This window comes from Pipistrellus kuhlii, unplaced genomic scaffold, assembly GCF_014108245.1.
Source record: "Pipistrellus kuhlii isolate mPipKuh1 unplaced genomic scaffold, mPipKuh1.p scaffold_m20_p_2, whole genome shotgun sequence".
Lineage (NCBI taxonomy): Eukaryota > Metazoa > Chordata > Mammalia > Chiroptera > Vespertilionidae > Pipistrellus > Pipistrellus kuhlii.
The window spans coordinates 119556125-119582951 of NW_023425515.1; the positions used below are offsets into that span (position 1 = coordinate 119556125).

Sequence of the window (26827 nt, forward strand, 5' to 3'; positions counted from 1 at the left end):
AGCCTGTTTTTGTGAGACTACTTGGGTTAACCTCAATACCCTACGTCAGTGGGAATTGAAACATGATCCATGTGCAAAGGTTGCTGCTACAGAAGGCCAAGAGCCCTGAGAAAAGGGCAAACAGGGTGAATCAAAGGCCTTAAGGATTTGGGAGGGGACTGGCAAACATCTCTGGAAGGATTTGTCTGTTGTATGAGGTTGAGGGAATCCTATTTATAATACACTAATTCATTTTATTTGTCTGAATGTTATGCTGTAAATATAATTTAGAGCAGTGCCTCCCAACCATTTTCACTTCTTAGCCTGTATGGAAAGGGAAGATCCTGCGAGGTAATCAGACAACTTTCACTCAGCCAGGGCAACTTGCATGACTTGCCCATGCACAGAATTTGTTTATCTGTGTTCGCATTTGTAAATGGTAATGTCATCTAGTTTCTCCTACTGGGAGAAGAGTCTCATGTGTTTTTTCAATCTGACCCATTTCATGACTTGAATTCTGTGATGTGTGTATTTATGGAGCTTTAACTACTGTCAGATTTGCCACCATGGATTAGTGCAGTTTTGCTTTGCTTGTGAATTTCTTCAAATTCATTTGTGAATTGCCCCAAATTTAGAGGTCATTTTAATTAGCTTTCGGAAATAACCTGTTATGACTTGAACCACATGAAATATTTAGAGACCTGTGTCATATATCTTTAAAGCCAGAAGAGTGATAACTAGAGACGTTTTAGGGAAATTACCCATCCAGTCCATAAACCCTTTAATTTACAGTTTGTTACTCTGCAGCAAAATCTCATATAGCCTTCTATTTTCGTTTTCTCTGTAGTCTTCAGGATGCTTCTACAGAATCCCAAATCTAGATTTCAACTTCCTCTAAGTACTTTATGATCACAAAATAGTACACGTCTCTCAGTAGAGGAGGTTTGGGAACAATGAGGGAGAAATAGGAGCTGTTTTATGACCTTAGACCTGCCAATCAAGGAGAGTAGTGTCAGCCCCGCTTGATAGCCAGGTCTTCCCTGTGTTCTGCCAAGGGCGCTCTCATTCCTGTAGCTTCAGGGCTCCGCATGCCTTATGTCTCAAGACCCTGTTCCTCCTCTCTCTGCCCTATTTCCTGACCTTTCATTAGTGTTTTTGGCTCATTCATATTTTGGATTTAATGATTCAGCTCTTTCTGCACACTGGGCCACTTCCTGTGTGACCTGTCCAATCTCTGTCTCCTGGGTTATTCCTGAACCAGGTGCACATTTCCCCTGGTAGGCTTGTGAGCGCCCTCAGTATGCTTGGCACCTGGTCTTGATGACAGGCAGAGACAACTCCGCCTGAGACTCGCACACCAGCTTCTGGTGCTGCCTGAAATGGCAGTTTCCTTCCAATTTTCCATGCCTCTGAATGGGCTATGTTGCTTTCTCATGCAGGAAGGCAATTGCAGGTCTGTACTTTGGAAACATTTAACTCTTCTCTCTCCTCCCCTCCCCTCCCCTCCCCTCCCCTCTCCTCCCCTCCCCTCCCCTCTCCTCACATTCTCCTTCCTTTGGATATGATTGGTGGTGGTGGTGGGGGGTTGGTATTCATGAAGGGCTCAGAGTTTGTAATCCTTGTTTTTGAAAATTACAGCTCACCTTCTAGAGCTATTTATTTCTAGAATGACTCCAAGCCCTTTTCAGACACTAGCATAGCCTGTGGGAATATTCCACATGTACCACTTTGGTATGCTAGAAATGTATATCTACAATCTCAAATAACAATTACTCTTGCAATCTGGTACTTTTCAAGAGGGTTCTATTGTACATTGCAAATGCTGAGCCTGTACCCTAGTGGCTTTACTCTGTCCTCACCCAGCAGTTTACCCAACTTCTGACTACTAGTGTTGTTTAAATGGGCCTTTCCAGTGTACTCAGTTGGAAAGTGTTAAAGGGTGAGCTGGAAGGCTCTCAGCTGGCACTTTCTGACTCCCTCAGAGGAAAATATTGGCAGACTCTCCCCTCTGCCTGAACTCTTCATATAAATCGAGAAGCCAAGAGTTATGAAGCCCTTGCACTGGGCCAGACTGAACTGTGTGGGAGAACACATAGTGACTAAGGCTAGGATAACTGACTGTTTCTGATAGTAAGACTGTTTGCTCCTCCTACTCCAGTCCCCTCCACATTTTGATGTTAATCTTCCTGCCACCAAAAATAGAAGGTGTCATGAGTGCAGTTTACAGTGTATTCTTGTTCCTGGAGGGCCTTTACCTCCAGAAGGTGCATGTAGCCTTTTTTTTTTTTTTTTAATGTCCTCCTCTACATAAGAAGGAAAGTGCTGGGTTGAGCTATTCAACAGGTGTTGAACCTTCTACTAAGGAAAATTTCCCCTTCTCATTTTTGGCTCTTTTTCTGGGGTTCCAGGGTTCTAGAAGCAGGAGCTTGCCATTCAGTTATTATCCTGTTTACTTCCATCTGTCTGCCTCACACCTCAATCTATTGATGGAAAGCCGGATGTGAATGGGGCCTGAGTTGTCTGACTGCAGAGCCTTTATAATCCCTTTTACCTAGTTTCCCAGTGAGGTCTGCGGACATAGAGTTATACTGTAACCTGAGTGAGAACATTGGCATAGTTTTTCCTCTCTTTTTCCATCTTTTTACACCCCTGTCTCCACACATGCAGGTCAAGCAAAGATGCCTCTTCCAGAACTGTGCACACTGTGCAGCCCACTCTTGGTGTTCCTGCCCTCTGGGGTCTCTTGATGGAAGAATTCCAAGTTAATAGGTGAAGATTGCCATCAAGTGGCTGCTCTTGGTAGTGGATGGTAGGATACTGGCCACCTTGGCTGGCCTCCACGCACATCCTCCTCCAGTTACTTAGCGCCTCTGGGAAAAGAAAAATGATCAAGCTCAAGTGCTTTCTCTCTATGGAATTAGCTGTGTTGTTTTTATTTATTTTATTTTTTTTTGAGAGGGGATCGGGCAAAGAAAGTTCAGAATATCCCCGCATTGTAAATCATCAAGGCATCTATGTGAACGCTGACTGCACCTTCCAGGGTTGACTAGAGCTAAAGGCAGGTTTAGTGCAGTGGTCAGAGCTCAGGGCCCTGGAGCAATGAATGCAGGTGATCCTGAGGCTTAATAGAGAGAACTGCCGGGTGTTCTCTCCTGCCAGGTCTGGGCCAGCAGGCCAGAACCCTCCACCTTGCTGGTGGAAATTGGCAGGGAGGAAAATGTAACACTCTGAAAGGATGGCCCCACCTTCCCACCAGGGTGAAAAGAATACCAAACCCAATTCAGCCATTCTGTTTGCCTTCTGTTCATTGTTTCTCAGCTCTGATAATTTCTTTCTCAGAGGTGATATTTAGGTTTATTTAAAGTCCTTAGTACTTGCCAGAAAATAAGATTGCAAGAGTAATTGTTATTTGAGGTTGTACAATAGATATACATTACTTAACTGCATCCCATAAAAGCTGAAGCTGTGTCATAAAACAGCGCACTTATAGGACTTGTTCCCCCGTTCCCTGGGTCTGGACGCCTGCATCCTGTAATTAAGCCTCACCCTGGGCCTTGGAAGTGATTCCTATTTAGTTTTCCCTGGCAGGTCAGCCCTTAATGGTGTTGGGAAAACCTGCCCTATGGTAAGAGTAGGAGTGAAGTTTGTGTAGGTGGGGCACCCAGACCAGTGTGCAGAGCACTTGATTCTGTAGTCTCTGAGCAACCTGGGAGAAGACTTTCTGAGCTTGCACATAGAAGGAGAAAGAAGATGGATTTGTGCCGGCAGGGTTGGAGGGGGAGGCCTGAGGCAGGCCAAAAGACAAAGTGACTATGGAGTACATCATACTAGTGGTTAAACATTGGGTTGGGTTCGGGTCAAGAAAAGAAAATTCTTAGGGCGTATGTATTTTTAACAGCTTTTAGAAGTAATAGAGGTTATATTATGTAACCACTCACATGGCAAACTGTTGAATCATTAAACCAAAATTCCTGGATTCCAGCCATTTAAAACGATATCAGATGCATTAAAAAACAACAACAACAACAACACACACAACCATGTATATTGTAAAGAACACTAACATTTTATATAATAAAACACTACTATGCAAATCAACCGAATGTTGGAAAGACCAGTGGAACAACTGGTCACTGTTATGCGCAGTGACCACTAGGGGGCAGATGCTCAATGCAAGAGCTGCCCCTGGTTGGTGGCAGCTTCTACACTGTTTCCCAAGAGGGAGAGATTGGAGGGTGGGCCCCAGCCAAGGTGGGTGCCCGTGGGGTGCCCCCATCACCTCGACCACCCGTTGCACCACAGATGGCCCTGACCACCGGCCAGGACTATGAACCTTACCCTATATATTGGGAACAGTTTCTTAGATTTAAAAGTTAAAACCTGTTAAGGCTACGCTAACACTGAAAAACCAGGATGATGCAGCGATGATATGCATAGATTCTGGCTTGCACATTAAGTGTCTGTTTCTGACACTTATAACTGTGTGGCAAAGCCAATTACCTAACTTTTCTCTGCTTCAGTTTTCCCACCCATAAGATGGGGAAAATGATACTGCCTCGGATCATGTTATGTACTACAATATAATACTTTTATAATCGGGGGGAAAAAATGTAGCTGCCCATACAACAGCAAGATGCCTTTCACCGGTATGAAAAGTTTGCTCACTGGTGCATGGAGCATCCCGGATTGCAAGAGGGATGTCTCGCTGCTGCTTTAGGCCCGACATCCCCTGAGCAGTCCTGGATTGCGAGAGAACGCAGGCCAGGCTGAGGGGACCCCCTCTATCCTCCACCCCCAAGGCCCTATACACGAATTTTATGCCACTGAGCATCTAGTTGATTATAATTCTACTTGCACCAGCAGCTGGGCATCATGAATGAGCAGTTATCTCTTCATAGCTTTCTTCCTTATGTAAAAGAAAGCACATCTTGTCCTGTTTGGCTTTCTTTCAGTGATATAATCTGATAGCGTGATATTTATGGCATGTCAAGTTCTTTTTCCAACTTTCAAGGTCCCCAGTACTGTTGGGTCAGACATTTGGATGTTTTTGTAGAATTTGGGAGAAATGGCTAGGAGGTAATCGAGAGAAAAAGTGTCTTCCTTGGCCACTGTGCCTCTTCTGTGGTGTGTGTATTCTCTTCTACCCCCAGCCTCACCTGCATGAAGGACTGGAGGTTTACTGTGTGTGTGTAGGGACTAGACAGTGAACCAAGTGTCACCTGTGTGTGGGTTTATACAACTCTTTGTGCCTCTAACCTTGAGGGTAACAAAATGTGTCAAAGTCAGAATAATTTTATGTGCCAATTGATTTGTTCATGAGTCTTAGTTGGTGATTGCTGACCTTTCACCCTACAGCTTTGTCAGGATCACCTAAAACCATTTATGTTATAAATTACCCTTTAGGGTAATTGCTTTGCAAACAAAGAAAGTTTTTCTACCGTGTTTTGTGAATAAGCTCTTGGCTTTTTAATGTTCTAACCTCTAATTTTCCTTTTTCGTTCTTCTAAAAGCTAGACTGATTATACCAGCAGCCATGTATGTGCTGCTGAATTGATGGGGATTTCTCAGCTTCTGCTCCGTTTGCCACTCTTCTCCTTTTTACCATGCCTCCTGAAACAGAAATCACGCCTGTCTGACTTGCCCTGTTGCGTCAAAGCTCCTAGCTGGACTGGAGGGAAGTAAGACAGACTGCTAATGTTTGCAGATTTGAAGGCAGGTCTAGAGATTAAATGAGTAAAAATGTATAAATTAGCGCTATCCAGTGGACCTTTTTGCAGAGATGGAGATGTTCTATATCTGCGTTATTTTTTATGGATACCACTGGCTACTAGCCTTGATGTCCAGCTGGTCCAATTACTTTTAGTTAATTAAGAAAGCCATATGTGACCACTGGCTACCGAATTTTTGTGCAGTTCTTGAGTCAGGATGAGCATAACGGTGAAATTCTTTCTTTTATCCGCTATCTTTTGTTGTTTTTGGCAGTTCTGTCTAGATAGTCATTGTACTTATATTCTTTCTAGAAACATCCTTTTTCAACTACCCTCATGATACGTTAGGTCAGCAATGCCTACAAAGTGAAACAAGTATTAACCTTTTATTCAAATGCCTTTCATTTGTTTGGGACAACTTCAGAATACTTTTGCCCATGATATTAGTGCCATGATAGTCATATTATCCTTGAATTCAATATAACAATGTATTGCCCTAGCCAGTTTGGCTCAGTGAACAGAGTGATGGCCTGAGGATGAAAGGGTCCCGCGGTTGCAGGCTCCTCCCTAACCCTGACACTGGCCCCAGCCCAGGTTGCAACTTGTACAGAAGGCAACCAATCGATGTGTTTCTCTCATCTCTGTCTTTTCCTTTCTCTTCTACTCTCTAAAAATAAATGGAAAAATATCCTGGGTTGAGGGTTAACAACAACAAAATCAAAATGTATTGCTGGTTTCAAAATTACCTTTATGTGTTCTTCACGTATATACAGATATTTTTGTTAGCAAGGTGTTGTTGTTGTTGTATTTAGAAAAATATATTTTATTGATTTTTTAAAATTTATTATTATTATTATTTTTTTTTCAGAGAGGAAGGGAAAGGGATAGAGAGTTAGAAACATCAATGAGAGAGAAGAAGTATGGAACAGCTGCCTCCTGCACTCCCTCCACTGGGGATGTGCCCGCAACCAATGTACATGCTCTTGACCAGAATTGAATCTGGGACCCTTTAGTCCGAAGCCCGACGCTCTTTCCACTGAGCCAAACCAGTTAGGGCAAGGTGTTATTTTTGTTGTTGTTGTTTGTTTTTTGTTTTTAATTGAAAACACTTTATTTAATAGTGAATAACTTAGAGATTTTAGAAAATTATGGAGATTGCCACTGCAGAGAATATAGTTTCTTATTTTTATTACTAGTCTGTTTTATTTCCTCTGGTCTGCTTCCTGTGTGTGTGTGTGTGTGTGTGTGTGTGTGTGTGTGTGTGTATTTTTTTTTGTTTGTTTGTTTATTATTATTATTATATAATAATATATTATTTTTTTAATTAAGGTATTATTTATGTACATATCTTACCATTGGCGCCCCCATCCCCCACTCCCATACATGCCCTCCCTCCCTAGAATTTTGCATCCATTGGTTATGCTTATATGCATGCATACAAGTCCTTTGGTTGATCTCTTATCTCCCCCAAATCTCCCTACCCTCCCTGCTTTAATTGGACAGTCTGTTTGTTGCTTTACTGTGTCTGTATCTATCTTTTTGTTCATCAGTTTATAATGTTCTTTATTATCCATAAATGAGTGAGAACATGTGTTTTTTCTTTCATTGACTGGTTTATTTCATTGAGCATAATGTTCTCCAAATCCATACAGGTAGCTGCAAATGATAAGAATTCCTTCTTTTTTTATGGCAGCAAAATATTCCATTGTGTAGATGTACCATAGTTTTCTGATCCAATCATCTACTGACGGGCACCTAGGTTGTTTCCAAAACTTAGCTATTGTAAATTGTGCAATAATGAACATAGGGGTGCATATATCCTTTTTGATTGATGTTTCTAGTTTCTTGGGATATATTCCTAGGAGTGGGATTACTGAGTCAAATGGGAGTTCCATTTTCAATTTTTTGAGGAAACTCCATACTGTTCTCCATAGTGGTTGCACCAGTCTGCATTCCCACCAGCAGTGCACAAGGGTTCCTTTCTCTCCACATCCTCGCTAACACTTGTTGTTTGTTGATTTGTTGATGATAGCCATTCTGACATGTGTGAGGTGGTACCACATTGTCGTTTTGATTTGCATCTCTCGGATAATTAGTGACTTTGAGCATGTTTTCATGTGCCTTTTGGCCTTCCTTCTGTCTTCTTTTGAAAAGATTCTATTTAGATCCATTGCCCTTTATATATATATATATATATATATATATATATATATATATATATATATATATTTGACTTTTTACAGACAGGAAGAGAGAGGGATAGAGAGTTAGAAACATCAATGAGAGAGAAATATTGATCAGCTGCCTCCTGCACAACCCGTACTGGGGATGTGTCCACAACCAGGGTACGTGCCCTTGACCGGAATTGAACCTGGGACCTTTGAGTCCGTAGGCCAACGCTCTATCCACTGAGCCAAACTGGTTTCGGCCATTGCTCATTTTTTAATTGGATCATTTATCTTCCTTTTATTAACTTGTATAAGCTGTCTGTAGATGTTCTTTAAACCATTATATTTTTTAAACCATTATATTATCTTATGTAGTGGAATTTCTGCCATTTAAAACATTGAGATTTTACCAGGCTGGTGTGGCTTAGAAGTTGAGAATTGACCTATGAACCAGGAGGTCATAATTCGATTCCCAGGTTGGGCACATGCCTGAGTTGTAGGCTCAATCCCCAATGTGGGATGTGTTGGAAGTAGCTAATCAATGAGCCTCTCTCATCATTGATGTTTCTTTTCTTTTTTAAAAATAAATCTTTATTGTTCATATTATTACAAATGTTCCTCATTTCCACACCCCCCCCCCCCCCATCCATTGCTCCCCTCCACCAGGTTCCCACCCAACCCTCTGCCCTTTCCCCACCCCCCATTGTCTTTACCCATAGGTGCAGTTTATATTGTCTCTTCCCCCACTCCCCTTTTCCCCGAGAATTGTCAGTTCACTTCCCTTCCATACCTCTGATTCTATTATATTCACCAGTTAATATTGTTCATCAGATTTTTTTTTAATACCCTTGGTTTTTAGATTCACTTGTTGATAGTTATGTATTTGTTTTTCATAATTTTTATCTTTATTTTCTTCCTCTTCATAGAGTACCCCCTTCAGCAATTCATATAATTCTGGTTCGGTGACAAACTCCTTTAGCTTTTTTTTGTGAAGCTCTTTATCTGGCCTTTGATTCTGAGTGATAGCTTTGCTGGGTAGAGTATTTTTGGCTATAGGTTCTTGCTATTCATCACCTTGAATATTTCTTGCCATTCCCAACTGGCCTGCATGTTTCTGTTGAGAAATCAGCTGACAATCGTATGGGTGCTCCTTTATAGGTAACTACCTGCTTTGCTCTTGCTGCTTTTAATATTCTCTCTTTGTCTTTTGCTCTTGGAATTTTAATTATGATTTGTCTTGGTGTGGTCTTCTTTGGATTCCTTTTGTTTGCAGTTCTGTGCGCTTCTAGACTGTAAGTCTATTTCTTTCCCCATGTGGGGGAAGTTTTCTGTCACTATTTCTTCCACGATGTTTTCAGTATCTTGCTCTCTCTCTTCTGCTGGGACCCCCATGATTCTGATGTTTGTTCATTTGAAATTGTCCCAGAGGTTTCTTACACTATCTTCAACTTTCTGGATTCTCTTTGTCTTTTTGCTTTTCCAGAGGAGTGTCCTCTGGTTCTTTGTGTTCCAAATCTTTATCTTGATTCCTGCAATCTTCCAGTCTGTTTTTCGGATTCTGTATAATATTTTTTTATTTCAGACAATGTATTATTTATTTCGAGTTGATACCTTTTCATATACTCATAGATCTCATTTATTTTATCGGCCCTTTTTAGGAAATTCTTGAAAAACCTTATAACTATAATTTTGAACTCAATGTCCATTCTTTTACTTTTCTCCATCTCATTCCTTTGTGTCCTGCCTCTTCTCTGCATTTTAGCCGCTTTCCTGATTTGATGGAATAGTTTTGTGTGCTAGATGTTCTGGTAGAGCCCAGTAGCACTGCCTTCCCAGTTACCTGAGGTGTACAGTCTTGGTGTAGCCCTTTGTGAACTGTGTGTGTAGTTTTGTTGTTAAGCCTTGCTTATTGTTGGCATCACTGGGAAGCATTGATCTCCAAGCCAATTGGTTGTGAGGATCAGCAGTGTCTCAGCTAGGAGGGCTCCTGTGCTCTGCTTGGATGGGGCGGAATCTCGGGGTGGCACAGACAAGCTTTGCTTTCCACCTTAGGAAAGTCCTATTAGCAGTGAGTCCTGCAACATTAGTTGCAGTTGCGCACACCTCTTTGGTATAAGTGCAGACAAGTTTTGTTGCTTGTCAATCCCGCCTTAGAAAAGTCCTATTCGTGGTGAGCCCTGCAAGATTGGTTGCTGGCGCGTGCAACTCTTGGGTAAAAGCTGTTTTCAAGTTTTGCTTAGTCCCTGACAGCCAATTTTTCCCCCGGCTCAGAGTTGTCTCTCAGTGCAGTTGGGTTTTTTTTTGTTTGTTTGTTTGTTTTTTCCCTCCCAAATGAGAAAGCCAGCCTCCTGGAGGGCTTCTGTGTTCCGCTTGGATGGGGCGGAATCTCGGGGTGGTGCAGACAAACTTTGCTTTCCCGTCAGCCCTTCCCTCCGAGGTTTTGGTTCCTGAGTCCTGCAGTAATGGCCGCTGGCTTCACCCACCTCTGAGAGATCTCTGTCCACTGCCTGACAGTCTGGCCTCTCCCTGACTGGGGCCATCTATTAGAGCAATAGGGTTGTTTTGTTTTCCTCCCAAACAAGAAAGCCAGCCGCGAGTTAGCTATGCACCCTCTCCCCACACCGGGAGTAAGCCAGCAGCGAACTTGGTGGCTGACTTTTAGCATGTACAGTTCACTGCACCTTCACAGTTCCTGAGGCTCAGCCTCCCTTCTCTCCCCTTCCCAGATGGTAGAGCCTTCTCTTAGCCAGCCATCCGGTGCTTTAGGGCGATGTTTTCCCTGTTTTCCAGTTGTAAATTCAAAATTGTTGTGGTGGGCTGCATTCAGGTGTCTCCCCTATGCCGCCATCTTGTTTTCTCCTCCCCACCGATGTTTATATCCTTCTCTCCCTTTCCCTTCCTCTTTAATAAAAAATATATTAAAAATAAAACATTGCACTTTTCCTTATGCTAATAAGTTTTGGAAAATATGATTTGCAAGAAAATTATGTAATAATTTTAATAAGTTATGTTTCATATTTAGCAGTAGTCTGTATGGTAAATGAGACTTTTAAGAAAAATACCATGAATATTGCACACAGAATTAAGTGACTGATCTAACTTTATAAAAAAAAGTAGAAGGATTGTAGTTATTTTGTCTTTCATTTGAACATGTTAATAACAAAATATGTTTATCTAAATAGAATATAAAAGGTTAAATACTTTCAGGAAGATACAGAACAGCTTTACAGACAAATCATTGACTCCAAAACACAGAAAACTTTGGAATTGAAGGGGTTAAATGCCTAGAAATGTGAAGGTTATTGTTAATTTTATGAACATTCTAATTTTAGTTCACCTGAAAATTTGAAGGTTATTTTTCCAAGAATTTTTCATTTTGATTTAGCGTATTCCAAGAAATAGGTTTATTATGAATTACAGAGGTTGTTCTTAGCAAAATACTTTTAAACCCAAAGAAATAATTCTGGGAACTATTTTTCTCCTCAGGAAGAGAAAGGGGAGAGGGTAAGTTATAGAATGGGACCTTCAAGGTAGCACACTTCGGCTTATGAAAGCCTAAAATGGCCTTTACGTAGCAGCTTACTCTTTCAACAGCCTTTATTAGGCCTAAGCCATTTTCTTTAGGTATGGACTAGGTTTTGGTGGGCAAGAGTAAATCCTCTTGGTTATGGAACATGATAAGTCTATATTTGCTTGTCACTGGGAGTATTGCATTAAAATAGCACCTGTAGAGCGGTTGGTGTCACTGAAGGCTGACAGAATGAGAAGCAGGAGCTTTCTAGGTAGATGGAGAGGAGAGAATATTCTAAAAGAGGAAATGTGCAAAGGCACTGAGGTTTGAGAGTTCAAGTAACGAAGAGAATGTATCATTTGCCATACATGCAGAACCCAAGCTAGCTGTCTTATCGAATGTTATCATGAAATTTCATCAGGTTTGAAAACCAAAGCACTGCTAGTCAGTCTGTTGCATGGGTCAGGAAGCTAATGCAGAATAACTTTTTTTTTTTTTTTTTTAAATAGACACAGATAAAATTTAAACTACTAAAAGAAGCAACAAAATAATGAAACTGGTTTGAAATCCTTGCTTATAAACCTGTGTTTTTCTTATTAATTTCTTAGTATTATTTTTTAAAAGTGAAATGCTGAGTTCCAAACTTCAAAAAATTGTTGGTACACATTACCAAGTGTGACTGTCTGGAAATAGTTTATCAATTTATTTCCATGCTAGCAGTATTTGGGAGTATAAATACTGTCAAAATCCGAGGTTTGAAAAGGTGATCAGCCACTCTGCAACAGTGACCTGAGTCAGTGTTCCATTTTAGTCCTTTGCAAACAGTTTTCTATTATTTATTATTCTTCAGTAGGTAAAATAGCCATCTTGAGATTCTGTTTGAACTTTACTTTATGCTATTTAGCTTATGTTTTCAGAATAACCTCAATGTTGATAATCTTTTAATTGGCATCATCTGTTAGACCTTTTAAAATTTATTACCTGAATCACTTTAAAATATATTAACAGCCAAAATATATTTTATCTTGTTTGTCTTTATAACAAAACTAGAGGCCAAGTGCACAAAATTCATGTACGGGGGTGAGGTGTTGGGGGTATGTTCCTCAGCCCAGCCTGCACCCTCTCCAATCTGGGACCCATCGGGGGATGTCGGAACAGGGATCCTGCTTAAACTGGCAGTTGGAGCTGGTTCCCAATCGCTCGCCTGCCTGATTGTCCCTAACTGTTTCTGCCTACCAGCCTGATTACCCCCTAACCACTCCCTTGTCAACCTGATTGATGCCTAACTGCTTCCGTGCTGGCCCGGTAACCCTCAACTACCCTCCCCTACTGGCCCGGTTGCTCCCAACTGCCTTTCCCTGCCTGCCAGGTTGCCCCCAACTGCTCTCCGTGCTGGCCATCTTATGACCACATGGGGATGGCTATCTTGTGACCATATGGAGGTGGCTATCTTGTGCGAAGGCATGACAGTTGATTTGCATATCACGGTTTTATTATGTAGGATAATTTACAGTATATATTGAACAAAAATTTTGGTTAATTAACACCAAAGTTTATTATGACACACTATATAGATAGCACTTGCTATATACTATCAATCCTTTTACATATGCAATTGGCCTTAACTGAAGCACAGAGCCCTTTTGGGGTTTCTCTTTGAGGTTTATACAGTTAAGTAAAACTAGTATTAGAACCATGCCACCTTGTCTGTACTGTGCTGTGTACAGTGAACCACCTGGGTTCTTAGTGCTAGATGCTTACCAATAAACCAGCTCTTTTTCCCTTTCTTCTTTTTAATTTAATAAATCTTTATTGCTCAAATTATTATAATTGTTTCTCCTTCTCTCTCCCCTCATAGCTCCCTTCCATCTGGTTTCCCTCACAACCACCCCCCCCCCCCATCTGCCCTTACCCTCCCCCCATTGTCCTCATCCATAGGTGTACTATTTTAGTCCAGTCTCTCCCTGCACCCCTCACACCCTTTCCACCTGATAATTAACCCACCCCCTTTCTTTGCCCCTGATTCTATTATACTCACCAGTTTATTCTGCTCCTCAGATTTTTAATTCACATGATTTTTAGATTCACTTGTTGATGTATATGTATTTGTTGATCATAATTTTATCTTTACTTTTTTCTCTTCTTAAAGAATACCTTTCAGCATTTCATACAATACTGGTTTGGTGGTGATGAACTCCTTTAGCTTTTTCTTATCTGTGAAGCTCTTTATCTACCCTTCAATTCTGAATGATAACTTTGCTGGGTAGAGTAATCTTGGTTGTAGGTTCTCACTATTCGTCACTTCCAGCTTTTGTTTCTAATTAAAAAAGTCTGACGGAACATTGTCTTTTCTGATGATAGCCTTTTGAGTTTCCTGGTTTAAGTGCAGTGCCATTTCATTGATATTAGTGAATAAACCAAGTTTGTTTCACCAGTTAATATATAGTTACCCAGCCTAGATCTTTGTACTCTGTTCTTATAATTATTGGTATTATTTTATAATTGTACAGTGTGGCCTTGAAGTCAAGTTGGCTATAGAGCCAGCCACATGATTTATACAGTTAGTTGAGCGCTGTTGGTGCTTCAGGAATTAACCAAACCTTTTTGGAAAGAGTCCAAGTCAGACTCCATGTGCACCTAATTCTGCTTGGTATATTGCCAGTGTATTTACTCTCATTTAAATATTCTAACAAGTAATGTTTGTTTATATTATGGCAGCTGCAGTAAAGTACCCCACTTCATTAATATTTTTGAAAGTCAAATATTAGCAGGCCTAGGTCACATGATCAATACTATGTAATTCAGCTCAAATAACAAATATCTCTGTGAAAACATGACTAATGCAGTGTGATCATTAAAATTCTTCTATTTGGAAATTTCTCAGACTCTAAAACCTTGTGCACTTCTCTCACACAGGGCAATCCACTGTACCCCCACCCCTCCTTTATGCTAAGCATTTTTTTTTTTTAAATTATTGTAAGTTGCAAAGGACTAAAATGCTAAGGTGGTACTTTTGTAAGCAGTAACTTGTATGGGTAGCAGGAAATTAGAACTTTTGGAGGGAGATTATGAATGATAAGGAATGTTCTATGTCTTGTTCCAACTCTGTAAAGTCTGTCTCTCCTTTATATGATGGGCCCTAGCTCTCAATGTACACTGCCTTCCTTGATTTGATACACGAATTAAACATGGTCTTAATACTTCTGAAGCAGTAGGTTCTTTAATTAATCAACACAGAGTACTATTATATATCCGAATTTGATTAAGTCATGCAAATGAATCCACTGTCATTTTATCTTATTAAATTGGGGTCTGCTCCAGTCATATATTTTTAAAATATGAAGTGTATTCAGTGGGCTGCTGGAGTTGGCCCGACTCAGAGGTAATAAAATGGTTATGCATACAGGTAGGTCATTGATTCTGAAGCTCTTACCAGCAAAATATGTCCTTAGATGTCCTGATGTTTAGGTGATAATTAGATGGGATGGCTGCCATGTACCTGGCTGGCATTACTGCATTTCTTAGGAAAAGGAGATCTTTCTAAAATTCAGTTCTCTTCTAAAGTAGCAATTGTAGTGCCTTGTTTTCTGGAGCCTTGAGTAATAGGAGGTCTTTATATTTAAACATTTAGGTATACAGTGATAACACTGCTGGTGCACAAGCAAAAAGTGACACCTGCTTTGGAAATTGATTTGACCTTAACTTATAAATTTGAGTGTTTGCATATTGAAGAATTTTCAATAATTCCATTCCTAGGTATGTATCCCAGAGAAAGACTAGTACCTGCTTTTTAGGGGATAAACAGAAGAAAGTTTGCAACATGGTTCGTGATAGCAACAGACTGGCAACACTTTAGAACAAGAGAATCAAAATAAATTGTGGAATATTCATTCAATGATAAACAATACTGAAAATGGATGGGTAAAGTGTAAGCAAGATCATGGATGGATCTTAGTAACCTAAGGTCAAGCTGGGGAAAAACAAGTTCCCAGGGACTAAACATGATATGATGTTCTTTTTGTGAAGTTCATAATCAAGCATACTGAAATAAAATACTATTTAGGCCTACATATTTGTGCCATACCTTCAAAATAATTAAATAGTAAGGGGAAAGAACAAAGCTAATGTTTTAGTAATTGGGTTTGACTGTGGACTGGCAGATATACTCTCTTTTTTAAATTTTTATTGTAAAGTAAACAAAACGGGGAAGACTGAAGTTGATAATATTGGAGAAGTCTAAGAATTGCGACTTGTTCTGATCTTTGACCATTAAAGCTTATCTACTGGTATTGTCAATCGTATTAACTTGGAATAAAGAGAGAGTGCTTGCCAGACTCACCCTTTATATCCTCTCTTCTTTTCAGGCTTTAAATAGTGAGGGTTGTGTTGCTGTTCTTAAACTGAAACTAGCTCTCAGTTTTATTGTGTATGTCCTCTTGGATGTTGTTAGTCTGTCTGGAACTGTTGATATGTTCCTCTTTGGTAAACCAGTATTTTATCTAAACAGTCCAAAACCTACAACCCTTCATTGGCAAGAGTTTTCCAACTCTCCTTCCTGACCCAGCAGATCACAGGCCAGAGTTGGACACCCTGAGCTACTTAAGCCTCTATTTTAATAAATACTGAGAGCAATCAAATGCTAATAATAGTTTTGGGAGTAAAAACAGCCTGGGCCAATGTCCTGTTAGGTCTTGCCTTTTTCATTTTAAATACCTTGTTACCATGTTAGCTAATGGGAAGAGAAAGCAGCCGTAAAGTTGGGAGAGTACTGCTGATGGTTCCTGCACACTCCTGTCAGATGATTGGGGATAAGGAACCATACAACACCCTCAAGCTTCATTTCTGGCCAGTTGTTTCTGTCTTATGGTTTCTACTTTATTACTAACCTTTCCCCAGAATTATTATACATTCAAATATTTGTCTCTTATTTCCCTTCTAGTTCTCTCTTTTGGGTGCTTTTGATTAGTGAAGGCTCCAATAGACAGGTCCCAACAGAAAGAAGAGGAAAAAAGCCAAATAGTCATTCCTTAAATGTCCTTTAATTAACTGCGTATGACTTATACTGCAGTGGGACACATGCCAAGCAGTTGTTCAACATGATAGGAATATACTTCTCTGGAGAGAAGTCAGTGAGGGCCTGCTCTATGGGCTCCTACTGGGCTCGGAAAGATTTCGGAGGGATTTTCCAACTGTGTGTATGCTCCACAGAGAATTGTACAGTGAGGTTGTTCCAGTGTGTTACTTATCCTTGTCCCCAAAAACCACAGGATTCATGGACGGCCTTCTGTTAAGACTGTCAAAGGAATTGGCTCTGCGATCTTGTATAAGAACCATACGTGCACGTGCCTTGGTTTATTCACCTTTCAAGTGGGGGATTCATTAGATTGGCCCTAAGGCCCTATCTGTAATTCTGGTTGTCTTATTTATTTGTTTGTTTGTTTCCTCCCTCATCAAAGGATAATTTTCCATTGATTTTTAGAGAGAGTGGAAGAGAAAGGGAAAGACAGAGAGAAATGTCGATGTGAGAGAAACACATCGATTGCCCGGACCAGGACCCAGGCTGGGAAGAGCCAGCAACCAAGATTTGTACCCTTGACCAGAATTGAACCCAGGATTCTCAGTTCACAGTCTGACACTCTATCCATCTACTGAGCCAAACCGGCTAGGGCCGTGGTCAGCAAAGTGCGGCTTGCAAGTCACATGTGGCTCTTTGGCCCCTTGAGTGTGGCCCTTCCACAAAATACCATGGTCTGGGCTAGTCTATCTTGAAGAAATGGTGTCAGAAGAAGTTTAAGTTTAAAAAATTGGGCTCTGAAAAATAAATTTTAATCATTATACTGTTGATATTTGGCTCTGTTGACTTACGAGTTTGCTGAACACTGGGCTAGGGCAATTCTGATTTTAAAATGGTGGATACCAAGTAGAGATTAGAGAAGACCATCACCTACCTCCGGGTATTTTTTGTTTAGACGTGATGCAGGTGGATAGGCCCTGGTGATTTGTTGGGCTTACTCATTGGTTAAATAAGAACAACAGTAGCAAACTAAAAATAATAGTAAGCAGTGTTCTTCTTCCAGTTCCCTTGGATGAATCTGTTAGGAGAATTTTTAAAGTTGTGTGGGTTCTTTGAGGGTGATGCACCATCTTTTTCCACCCTTTGGAAAAGCGTAAAGAGGAAAGTGCGGGATGGTGTTCAGAGCATGTGTTTGGGATATTATAATTTCCAACTGAAGTTCAAAAGAATTGACTTTAAAAACCTAAAAGCTTTTGAGATATGAAAGGAGATGCAAACTCCAGTTATCTGAGGCCAGGGAGCTGGCCAGCCTTGTTGGAGTCTTGCCTTTTTCACCCTTCTCGCAGCTGCCAGGCTACAAAGCCTGTTTTGTGAAAGATCCTGAAGAAACAATGAGGGAAAACAACTTCTATTTTATTAGATTAGATGAATTTATGTGCCTGGGGGAGGAGTGTCCATGTGTTGGGGTGGGGAGGGCAGCTGTGGCCCATGTGGTCCTCACATAAGTAACCCTGGTCGCTGGAATTGGAGGAAGGGAGAGGGTGGGCTGAAGGAGGAGCATGTGGAAAGAGATTTCTGCAGTCTGTCTGGAGAGCTGCCCAGGTTTCCCAGCCAAAAAAACAAATAAAAATAAATAAAAGGCAAGTGCTGAATGACACAGATTATGATATTAAAAAGGGATGCCATTGAAAATGTGCCATGGACCCCACCATTCGTGGGGGTGGAGTGTGTGCATGAGTGGGGGCAGTGGTCTGACAGATTAGGCTTACAGAAGTGTGGACCGCCCCCGTCAAAGGTACCCCCCACCCCACTTGCATGTCAGAAATTCTAAAATAAGGATTTGTCTGCATTGCAGGTTGGGGAAATTGCAGGACGAGATGCTCTTCCCTCTTTTCCTTTTTTTTTTTTTTTTTTTTTTTTTAATTTAAATTTATGGGGAGAGGGAAAAAGCCCCAGACCTCTCCTCTTGGGAATTAGATTCCCTCCCACTCAAATAAATAACCCACTCTCCCTCGTACGCCCGGTCCCTCTCCCTTCTCCCCTCCCTGTGCCCCTGGGCTGTCCTATTTCTGCGCGGAATCTGCACTGCCGGAATCTGCACTGCCGCCTGCTTATTACGTACTGGGAGGATTGTTGACAAGTGCTCTGGAGCCTGCCTCCCCGCGCTCTTCCTTCCTCTCTGTTTCCCTCCCTCCCTCCCCTCTGTCCTCCTTCCTCTCTGTCTCTCTGCAATGATCCGGCTCTGAGGATGGCTGCTCCACGGGTCTGTCAGGTGCAGTTTTTGGTGGCTTATCTTGAGGAACCTGGGATAGAAGGTCTGTTTCTATAAATAAAATAAAAACCAAATAGCTCTATATTTGTTTCAGGCTGGTATGGCCTTTGTTGGAGAAATAGGCCTTTTGTGGGTTTCCTTACTGGGGTCTTGATTAATCCATTATGGATGGCAAGGTGCTATGTACATGAGTATGTAAAAAGTGTTGTGATTTGCTTAATATTAATATTCTTTTAGCTTTGATATCCTCCCTAGGGGTAGTGGAGGCTCCTGCAAAGGCACTATGGAAATTTACAAGAGAGAATTAATGTCGCTCTTAAAGCATTTAGCTCTGTTGACCATTTTGGCCAAATCTGCAGTTTTAGCCAGGCTTGTGTGAATTTAGACATTTCTTTCTGGGTTCTGAATGACATCCAGCTATGGCTGGTCCCTTTATTTTATTGCCAATAAATGTGATAATTTCCAGCATTTAAAAATAGATGTTTGCTTCAAGTTAATAAGTTCATCCTTACCATAGCTTTGGTTTTCTTTATAAACAGCATGATGGTTTTATTTCCCTTCAGACTATCTTGTCTTTTTCCTTGAAAGATAGAGAAAACTGAGGCATGTAAATAGATACACCAAGTGATTCTAGCTTTAGACCTTAAAGCTTTAAACTTCCAGTGCTCTTGATTCCTCTGCCTTCATCTATATTTGTGTTAATACATAAAAACATGAATGAATTTTAGGAGCCCTTTATTTCAGGTGCCTCATTATTTTTACAGATTCTTGTGGCCACATGCTTGGAGCTCTGCTTTCTGTTCTGCTTCCGTTCGATTTCAGCATTGGAAAGAATAAAGGCAGTAGGCCTCTCTGAGCTTGTTTACTGTCAGCAGATTTTTTTTTTTTTAATTGAACAAAAAAATTTTTTTTTCTTTAAATAACCCACTTAATCCTTTTTCATATTCATCTGAAAAGTGGGCGTGCAGTTCTTTGGCCTATGTGTAAGTGAGATAATGAAGGTACTGGGAAACCTGCTCCTCCCAGTCATGCTTCAGACAAAATAATGTAGAACTTCTATGGGATCCACTTGTATTGTCTTAGGAAATCAAGGAAGCCAGAGAGGTGTGGGAGTAACGTGTGGCATTTACTTAGCCAAGAATTATGATGTCAGTCAGGACACAAAGTATTTTGTGTTGTGCCTATTTATCATCATAGACTAGTACACAAAACTTATTAATCTGGTGGGATTCGTTGATTTGCATTAAAGCCAGCTTTGCTCAACTTGGTAGAGATTTGCTAATAATATTTGAGAGCCTGTTTCTTTGACTAAGTTACATTTGTGTGGGGAAAATGTAAGGATGGTGTGAAGCTTTAAAGATTATAAACACACACACACACACAACAGTCATTACTTAAAAGGTAGGCTAGCACTAGTTCTCTGATAACATCACTAGCTATCTCAGAACATGCTCTCTCTCTCTCTCTCTCTCTCTCTCTCTCTCTCTCTATATATATATATATATATATATATATATATATATATGGAAATCTTCTTTTGAGAAGTGCTAATTTCATGATTTGTAAAATCGGATTTTTGCATGTCAGGTTATCTGAACACGAAACTTTAAACATGTTGGTCTCATGCTCTGCAACGATGCCATTGTTTTGTAGTTCATTTTCCAGCAACATTGTCTTTAATCACTTTGCTTCTGAATGTGGAAGGCAGTCTTTGACTTCTTGGGTGTTTAGTACTGGACCAGCTGAGAGTGGCATGTCCTAGAGGACTCCCAAGGATTCCTGCTTTTGATGGACAGTTACAAGTGGGTTGCCCAGGTGGCCTGCACTTGACTGGTTTTGCCTGTATTAAATTATTAAGGTGTGTGGATGGGGATGGGTCTACAGGCGTTAGGATTGCTCTACAATGAGAAGTTGTACTTTTGCATCCAATGTGGATGTTTATATTTTAATAACAATTGTTCAAGGTACTGTACCTTTCCTGTTTGTTGCAAAAATCATGTTAAAACTGAAAAATGAGTGAAAAGGAAGAGAGATTGTAGAGGGAGGGGAGCCCTTTCCCCAAAGAAGTAAGAGAACTGCACCCAAACGTACAGTATGTTTTGCTCACTGTGTTGTTATCAGAATTTCAGTAGCTTCTGGGTTGGTTCAGAAATCTTACCTAGAGATCATGGAGCCTTCCCACCGAGTGCTTTTTATATGGAATGAAGTTCAACGGTGCTGTTTTGGCTGGCATTTTCCAGCCTTCTCTCCATGACAGGTTTTTTTCCTCTTCTTTTGACTCTTGGGAAGGACTTGCGAAGGAGAGATCTTTTGTCTTTTGATCATCTTCATTCATTTGGGGTTAATACAGCTTGAATAGGGCTGATTTCCTCATAGCAGTAATCTGGTCACTCTTCCTGTGTATAAATGTGCATCTGTTTGGGTGGGCTTTTTCCTTTGTGCCTGAAGGTGAGGCAGTGCCTTCTGAGCTCCCTCTTCTCCCTGTTCTTGGCTTCCTTCTGGGCTCTTATCCTGCTCGACTCTCAGATTTAGCCATTTGCTTGATTCTGAAATAGGACAAAATGCTTTTTTTGCTTTGGCCCAACTTTTCCACGTTACTAATTATCACTGTGTCAGGTTTTTACCTAACACTAATTCTCAAAAAATTGAACATGTGAAGGAGGTTTAGAATCCCCAAGATTTGTGTGTGTGTGTGTGTGTGTGGGGGGAGGGGGATATAAAGGTTTGTCTGGTGGCTGTGAATGGCTCCTATGGGATCCATTGAAGCAATCTTTCTCTCTCTCCCCATCCATTTCCTACCATCCTTTTGGATGTTAAACTAACAACAACAACAACAACAACAACAAAAACACCATGTTTTCCCTGTGTCTTAGGACTCTTTGACCCCTGGCAGTTTTTGGACTGCATTTTCTTGGTTGGAATAGCTGATTTGAGAGTAGACAAAGGGGAACCCAGGTCTGCTCAGGGGCCATTCTCCTGAGGGGAAGGGATAATTATTTTCCCTAAGCCGAGGTATTAAACCTCTTTCATTTGCGCTTCACTGACCATGAGTGTGACGGTGACATCATGCCTCACAATTGCCATTTGTTCCCAACACTTTCAGCATTTCGATAAGGAGAGGATGTCAGTGGACCAGCCTGGGCTTGGCTTCAATGACATCCCTGCACTGCTCACCCTCTTCCTAGAATCCTAGGATAGGTGGGAAGAGCTTAGCTGCTGACCCGAAAATGTATAGTTGGGTTTTAACTCCATATTCCTGTTGAACCTGTGAAGCTGGCCTGAGCAGATTTTCCCTAGCATACAAATACAATAAGCCAGCAATCCAATTTTTCTCTCAAAATTTGAGTAAAAATAGGTGTTTTCATTAGTAATGGCAGTAAGCTATGCATTCTGACTACCTCAGAGAGTTCTACCTCAACCAAGGGGGCTGCTTTTATAATTTTTCTCTCAACTCAGAGGACTGCAGCCAACCCCATCCCCCAACACACACACTCAAGCACCCACAGCTGCTGAAAGGAAAGCTCTCTTTGGATGCTTGACTGTTTAATATGTAATGTGATACCTTGTCTCACAGTGACAGGGTGACAGACGGGCATTGGCTCTGTAACACAGAATTACCTTTTGTGCATCCCTCCTACAACAAAGCCAAAGCCATTGACTCTCCCTAATATGGTAATGCGTCTGGTGTGCTCCAGATGTTTTGGAAGCTCAGAACAGCTTCAAAGTCTCCTTGTTTTTCTTTTTTCTTTAACCCTCCCTTTTTTAAGCATTGTTTTTGTGAAATAGAAACACTACACTTTTCTTAGTTTTTATATTGAATGACATGTAGATAAGGAGAGGACTAGTGAAACATCTTTATGTCTAAAACATCTTAAGCTTACAAGGACTGTATATACATTCCAGTCCCTTTTTCAGATATTAGTGAAGAATTACCTTCTATGTGTGTTTGTGTTCTGAAATCCGTGGCTCTCATCAGTTGCTTAGTTGAAGTTCCTTTAGCTGAAGGAGTCTTTAGCCTCCTTTATGTTTTAGTTTCCCAACCCCTTTTACGTTAAGGCAAAAGAAAAATCATGAACAGGAATTCTTAGTATCCCCCTTTGCTGCTGCTGTTCTAGGCTTCGAAAGAAGATTGTTTTAGTGTGTGGCCTTCTCTCTTTTCATTTCTCGCTGATTTAGGAGATGGGATGAAAAGTTCCTGAATTTGATGGCAGGGTCTGTTGTATCTGAGCTCCTCGGGGTTCTCAGTCTAAGAGAATGGGCCCTGCCATTGTGGTGGATGCCTGGTCTTAGGCCTGTGGCTTGCCCCTCCTCAGCTGATGGAGCCTAGCTGAGGTTACAGGCAGTCCCCTTTACTGCAGTGATTTGGAATTTTCAGCTCATATTTATTGCTTTTGTCAAAGACAATAGACGCAGTTTAATTTAAGTTCAACCTACTGAATATTAATAGAGGAGAACAAATGCTAATGTGGGGAGACTGAATCCTTGGGCCATTCAGTTTCCTCTGTTTAACCTCCTCTCCCCAACAAAGGTTTGTGTAGGCTGGGGGAGGGGTTTGGGAAAATAAAATCAGTTTGTGTTTGATAGAGGAGGAGATGCCTTTTCATCTTTTCTCATTTACTAACAATCATAATTTAAAAAATAGTTAGCAGGGCTTTGTTAGGGGAAGGGAAAGGTAGCATCCATTCGCTTGTCTAATATTAAAATAATGGGTATTCTGCCCTGTGGCATCATATCCCATCTTGCTGACCTGGCTCCTTTGGATCAGGCAGTAGGATTTGGATGAAAACATTCAAAATGAAAGAGGGTAGTCAGTATACTGGAGATGTTAAAAGGGTGTGTGTGTGTGTGTGTGTGTGTAGGTGTGTACAAAAGAAAAAGCTCAGGTTTATCCAACCATGTAGACTAAAAATAAATGTGAATGTTCTTTGTGCTGACATACACAGGATGGTAGCACTCAAATTGAAAAAGTCATTCATATGCAGAACAAGTCAGTCTCTCTCCATCCACCTCCCCCCCCACCCCCCTATAAAAGCTCAGAAAAAGCTAAGGTCATTCAATTTGCATAACAGGCAATCAATTTCCTGGCCTGGGCCCCATTTTCCTATTCTGGAAAGTCAGTCCACAAGCTACCTCTCTTGTACTTGAAGTAATCAGTCATTGTTAATCCTTGGAATGGGGGAAATTTTGGAGCTTTTTGAAGAGATTAGCCTAGTAAGGGCTTCCGAACAATGGACCCACTACTTTTATTTCTTTTAATGTAGCCCAGTCTTGCCTTAGTATTTCAGATCATCTTCATCTGTTTGCCTCACATTGGGCTCACATACAGTCCATTAAAATTACCCATTTTTCATAAAAAAATATTATAGTCCAGTTTTCCTGCCCTTATGCTTGGACATTTGATTTTTTGAAGGGAAGAAACATTATATGCCCCTTTACACTGAAGCCTCTTAGATATGAACACCTTTCCCAGCCTGTTACTTATTAAAAGTCTGTATTTGTCACTAGTAGACTCTTACAGCTCCGTGATAGGTTTTGTAAGCAATCTTTTTTTTCACTTCACAAATTAGTGATAAAAAGTGGCAGAATGCCCATACAGAACTTTGGGACTGGGTGCCTCACCGTGTCCTGTCCAAATTTCAAATGATGGACTAGGAAACCAGAAGCACGGCAAAAATGAGACTTTTAATAACACTTTTAAGAGCGGGTGTCCATTTTACAGGATCACAACCAGGCAAGGAACATAGCCTATTTATTAAGACCCTCCTCCAGTTCCTCACTGGCAGAGTAATATTTGGTCACGTGTTTCCTAATAGGTTGTCTAGGTCTTGCTGGGAGCACTGGGTTATTTAAAAAAAAAAAAAAAATGAGCTGGGGCCTTCTCTAGTTGCCTCCTCCCCCTTTGTCTAGGGGAATCTTCCTAGGACTCTTGCTATCAGCCACATTAATAACTATCATCCTCTCCCCCCACATCCTATTTGCTCTGGGGAAATTCAGCACCAGCCTGGCCACATGCTGTTTCTTTTCTGTGAAGATAAATCAGATGTGTGTTTCTTAAACTGTGAGTTGTATGGTGATAGTTTGTGCAGTATAATTGATTTTCTTAGACTTCATTCGCACTTGCCTAGAGCTTTATAGTGTTTTAAGGATATCATGTCTCTTACAGGTTTGAACCTCGTTTTCTCCTACAATAGTGTTTCTAAAAAGGTAGTTTCTGGACCAGCCAGAGCAGCTTCAGTACCAGCTGGGAATTTGTTAGAGAAGCATAACTGGGTTGAGGACTAGGGGACTGCATTTGACAGAGATCTACAGGTGATTTTTTACTCATGATCAAGTTTGAAAATCACTAATACTGTCTACAATCTACTGAGATTTTTCTATTTTTTTAAGAAAATATATATTTTATTGATTTTTTTACAGAGAGGAAGGGGAGAGGGATAGAGAGCTAGAAACATCGATGAGAGAGAAACATGACCAGCTGCCGTTTGCACACCCCCTATTGGGGATGTGCCTGCAACCAATGTACATGCCCCTGACCGGAATAGAATGTGCTACCTTTCAGTCCATAGGCTGACGCTCTATCCACTGAGCCAAACTGGTTTCAGCGAGATTATTCTTGTTAGAAGGACAAGTGTATAGCTGTCACTGAATATCTTAACATTTCTCTGTTAAATCATTCACTCACTTGTTGCTTCCTCACTCAGAAAATACTTAAGGTCTTGTTATGTACCTAAGGGTAAGGAAGCATTTCTTCCCCACCTTCACCTAGCAGCATCTAGTTCTTCCTTATTTCCTCCTTGATCCAAATATATTTTCAAAACCATTCCTCTCTTCCTCCACCTTCCCCCCTCTCCCTCTCCTTTCTCCTCTCTCTTCTCTCTTTTCTTTTCCTGTCTTTCATTTCCCTAATGCATAAAACAGCACCAGAGGTGTGGATGCATAGAATGGACACACAGATCTCTAAGGTGAGGAAGATAGAGGGGACTGGAAGAGATTAACCAGAGAACATGTATGCATAGCCATGGACATCTACACTATTAAAAGAGTAAGATGCAAATTGACTGTAACTTCAACGTCCACCAGCCAATCAGGAGTGAGTATGCAAATTTACCCAACAAAGATAATGGATTAATTTGCATACTCAGGCACCCAGCAGGGCAGGACAGAATGCCTGTGCTATTGCCATGGCAATGACGCAGGTATTCCGCAATGGCCCAGCTGCTCTGGGCCTCTGTGCAGCATGCGAAGACAGAAGGGCAGCTCCAGGCCGTAGCAAAGGCAGTACCGGCAGCCAGGGGAAGGAAGGCATATTCTTGCACCAATCTTTGTGCATAGGGCCTCTGGTAGACAATAATGTTGTGAAGGCCTGGTCGGGGGCGGACAGTGGAGGTTGAGTGGAGATGGACAAAAGGGAGGGAAAATGGGGGACATCTGTAATCTATAATAATAAAAGCATAATATGCTAATTACACTTGATGTCCTTCTGGACAAAGCCAGGGCTACTAGGAAATCTGGTGTTGGCAGCCAGGGGAAGGAAGGTCTACTCCTATACTAATTTTAGTATATTTGATAAAATATATCCAAACTATGTCAAATTTTGTGCACCAGGCCTCTAGTAGTTTAATTATAAAAAATTAGAAAATTGAGATAAAAAATAAACAAACAAAAAACACCACACACACACACACACACACACACACTCACCAAAAAAAAAAAAAAAAAAAAAATACACTTCTTTTTACTCCTCCTTCAACACCACTGTCACACTGGTTTTCATGTTCTATTTTTAGGCATAATGCAAATTCCACCTTTGATCTTGCACTAGTATTGCAAGCTTGCTTGCTGGCTCCACTGAGTCATATTCATTGCCCTTCTCTATCACTTCTTCTTGCCCTATAAGTGAAAGTTTCTTCTTTGCACATATTAGTAACTGGTACAACCATGTATGCTTGTCCATCTATCTCCTCTCACTGGAATTTAGATTTTGTTTGGGATGCCTGTATCCCGGGCATATGGGGTTTTAAGAAAATGAGTGGATGAATATATATTCCCTCTCTTCTTTCTTGCTTTATTCTCCTTTATGTACTTATGTACTATTGAAATATTGGAACTCAACGAAGAGTACACATATTTAGATGCATATCTGCTTTTTTTTCGTATTAATTTTACATACGATGC

General features: G+C 40.9%; 1 protein-coding gene across 5 annotated transcripts in view; it reads left to right on the forward strand.

Moving 5' to 3' along the window:
* The window catches only part of JARID2 (jumonji and AT-rich interaction domain containing 2), a 284195-nt gene that overhangs the window by 141684 nt on the left and 115684 nt on the right, over nt 1-26827 (forward strand). The window contains exon 1 of one of the 5 annotated variants that reach the window (XM_036448053.2): nt 18561-18695. The exons of the other annotated variants lie outside the window; for them this stretch is intronic. Within the exon in view, the coding sequence (XP_036303946.1) occupies nt 18629-18695 (67 nt within the window). The 5' untranslated portion in view covers nt 18561-18628. Of the gene's footprint in view, nt 1-18560; nt 18696-26827 lie in introns of those variants that run through there. 5 annotated transcript variants of the gene reach the window in all.